The sequence below is a fragment of the Phaethon lepturus genome, unplaced genomic scaffold (assembly GCF_000687285.1).
Source record: "Phaethon lepturus isolate BGI_N335 unplaced genomic scaffold, ASM68728v1 scaffold10594, whole genome shotgun sequence".
NCBI classification, from domain to species: Eukaryota; Metazoa; Chordata; class Aves; order Phaethontiformes; family Phaethontidae; genus Phaethon; species Phaethon lepturus.
Window position 1 is genome coordinate 70,567 of NW_010536966.1, and position 2,665 is coordinate 73,231.

Here is a 2,665-nt window from a genome sequence, read left to right on the forward strand (position 1 = left end):
ATAAAATAGGGTCTTCCATTACACAAACAGTATGTTTGCAACTCTCATTTGTTCCTGTCATGTACATTTGCTGCCTTTACCCCAAGAGTTTGAATCTTTTTCTGAGGAAAAAAAACAATCCATGTGCATGACCTGTAAAACACCTGGTGTGTTTTACTTGTACATGAGTTTGTTTATAGATAAAATATAGATATTATTTATTTCTGTCACTACAGAACTGGTACTGTGAAGTAAAGTCTCTGTTTTGTAGTCAAGCAAAGAAGAGAATTTAAGGAGGGTTTTCTTCAGCATTCATACTGCTGCAGCAATTTCTCTCTTAAAAGCATGAATATGTTTTTCTGCTGCTGATTTACTCTTCTTCAGTAAGCAAGCGAGTGAACTATTTTTAGGACATGGTATCCTTCACTTTCTATCCATCTGACTTTACTTTTGGAGAAAAGCCAGCAACTGGGGAAGAAAGGCACTCCTATACAAAAGCAAACTCATTTGGACATTATAGCATAATTGAAAGTGTCAGGCTGTATATCCTTACCAGAAGATAAGTTCTATGTGAGTCAGGAGGAGGACAGTGTTATAGTTTATTTCTACCCCTGAATCTGTAAGGAGGAGGAGATCTGCTACCCTCAAAGAGTTTCAAGGTATTGCATGTATATATCAAAACAAGGAAAAAAAACCTGGAAATATAGTGCTAATTTAAAACCTATAGCATTAGTTTTGCAGCATTGTCAATCCCTTTGTGCAGTGCACAGTGTTAGCTAGATACTTGATGATTCATTACTCTGACTTCTGGAATAATTCTAGGGGGATTTTTTTTTCTCTAATGTTATTAGGTAAATTGAGCACACCAAAACTATATCCTAAAGAATATTAAAAATGTCACCTATTTATGGTCAAAAAAAAAGGGAACTGTCAGATAGCTTGTTTGGTTTTATTTATTTTTAAGGCATTTCAAATCAGTAATTTTTGGTTTATATTATCTCAGATTCTTGCTTTCACTATTTCCTTTCAAACCACTGGCAGCATTGGTTATGTTAAACTGATCTTTTACACTACCACAGATCAATCTTCTTTCTCCTGTGCACTGTATGTTTATATGCTTCTTTGCAGTATGTTTTTTAGAAACAACTCATAAAAATTTTAATACAAATTGCTGAGACACACATCTGACACTTACCTACTAGATTCTTGCAGGCTTATTTCCTGCTCTCTTAGTCCTTTTTCAAATACAAAAAAAGAAAACCCTCAGCTTCACAAATCTGTTTGCTCACATATCATAATAAATGTTTTACTGCTCCGTCTCTATCCATGTTGTTTTGTTGCTCTAGAGAGGATGAGCATGCCCTTATCCAGCAGTATTGTCAGACGCTGGGAGGAGAGTCACCTGTGAGTCAACCACAGAGTCCTGCTCAGATACTCAAGTCAGTGGAAAAGGAAGAGCGAGGAGAGCTGGAGCGCATCATTGCTGACCTTGAGGAAGAGCAAAGGTCTCATAATCGTCCTACCTGGTGTCTGAATTGTCACAGCCATGCATGGGCTATGTGTAGTTGTTGGAGATGAGAAGAGATGGACCTAAGAGTCATGATTTTAGGGGAGGGGAAAAAAAAAAAATCAATCAAGGCACAGGTCATGCACAACCTGACTCTGTTAGATAGAAGAGGGTGGCTCTGGGATAAAATACCTTAGTTTCACCTCTACTCCATTGTTTTATGTTTTTTCCCCATAAACTACAAGTCAAGACATTGTCTTCATGCGAGCTACTTGTGTTCTGTAGTTGGAGGTGATAATAACATAATTTGATCTAAGGATGTCTTTTATTTTCACTTGCTTGATTAAGTCTCCTCATCTTTTCAATATACCAGGAGTCTACAGATAGAATATGAGCAATTAAAGGAGCAACATCTTCGGAGAGGAATAAACCCTCTCGCATCACCTCCTGAGTCCGTTGTGACACCTCATCATGCTTCTGAAGATGCCGAGCTCATTGCTGAAGCTAAACTCCTGAGGCAACATAAAGGTCGCCTAGAAGCAAGGATGCAAATATTGGAAGATCACAATAAACAACTGGAGTCTCAGCTTCACCGGCTACGTCAGCTACTTGAGCAGGTAGATGTACACTGATGTCTTACCCCCATGTTGTTTCTCCATGATAGATTTCTGGTGGAACAGAGGCGTTGGAATTCTACTGCAGATATTTTCACGACACTACCTTGGTCTGTTGCACTCGGTCATTTCTAGGATGAAAAGGTATTTTTTTCCTACCCTCTAGTATAAGCCATGGTGAAAGTCAGATGAGTACAAGATGATTACAAGTGCTGGAGTGATCGTGGTAACTTGTGAAACATCGAGAATAACACAAACGAGCACTAGTTTTTATTAATTAAAAAACTGGGTGAAGAAAATACATACCCTATTCCAAGTAGCAGTGACAGTCGCGCCCTGTATTTGACTTCAGTTTTCCAATCTTTCTGTAAGTAATTTGATTATTTGTTGTCGTGGCTAGTCACTGAAACTTTTCTTAGCATGCCAAAGACAGATGGACAAAGATACATCTAAAATGTAAAGGAGCAATTAATTCCATTAAAAATCCAATTCACCTTGAGCAGCATTTTTATATCAATAAGCTACAGCAAAACGGTCTGCACAAAGGTAACGCTGAAGGCAAGAG

General features: G+C 38.1%; 1 protein-coding gene across 1 annotated transcript in view; it reads left to right on the forward strand.

Annotated features, from left to right (window-relative positions):
- LOC104620185 (utrophin-like) overlaps positions 1-2,103 on the forward strand; it is a gene marked incomplete at both ends in the record, with an annotated part of 71,163 nt that extends 69,060 nt beyond the window's left edge. The window contains 2 exons of the mRNA XM_010286330.1: positions 1,326-1,484; positions 1,860-2,103. Coding sequence (XP_010284632.1) covers positions 1,326-1,484; positions 1,860-2,103 — 403 coding nt within the window. The remainder of the gene's footprint in view (positions 1-1,325; positions 1,485-1,859) is intronic.
- Positions 2,104-2,665: the final 562 nt, after the last annotated feature.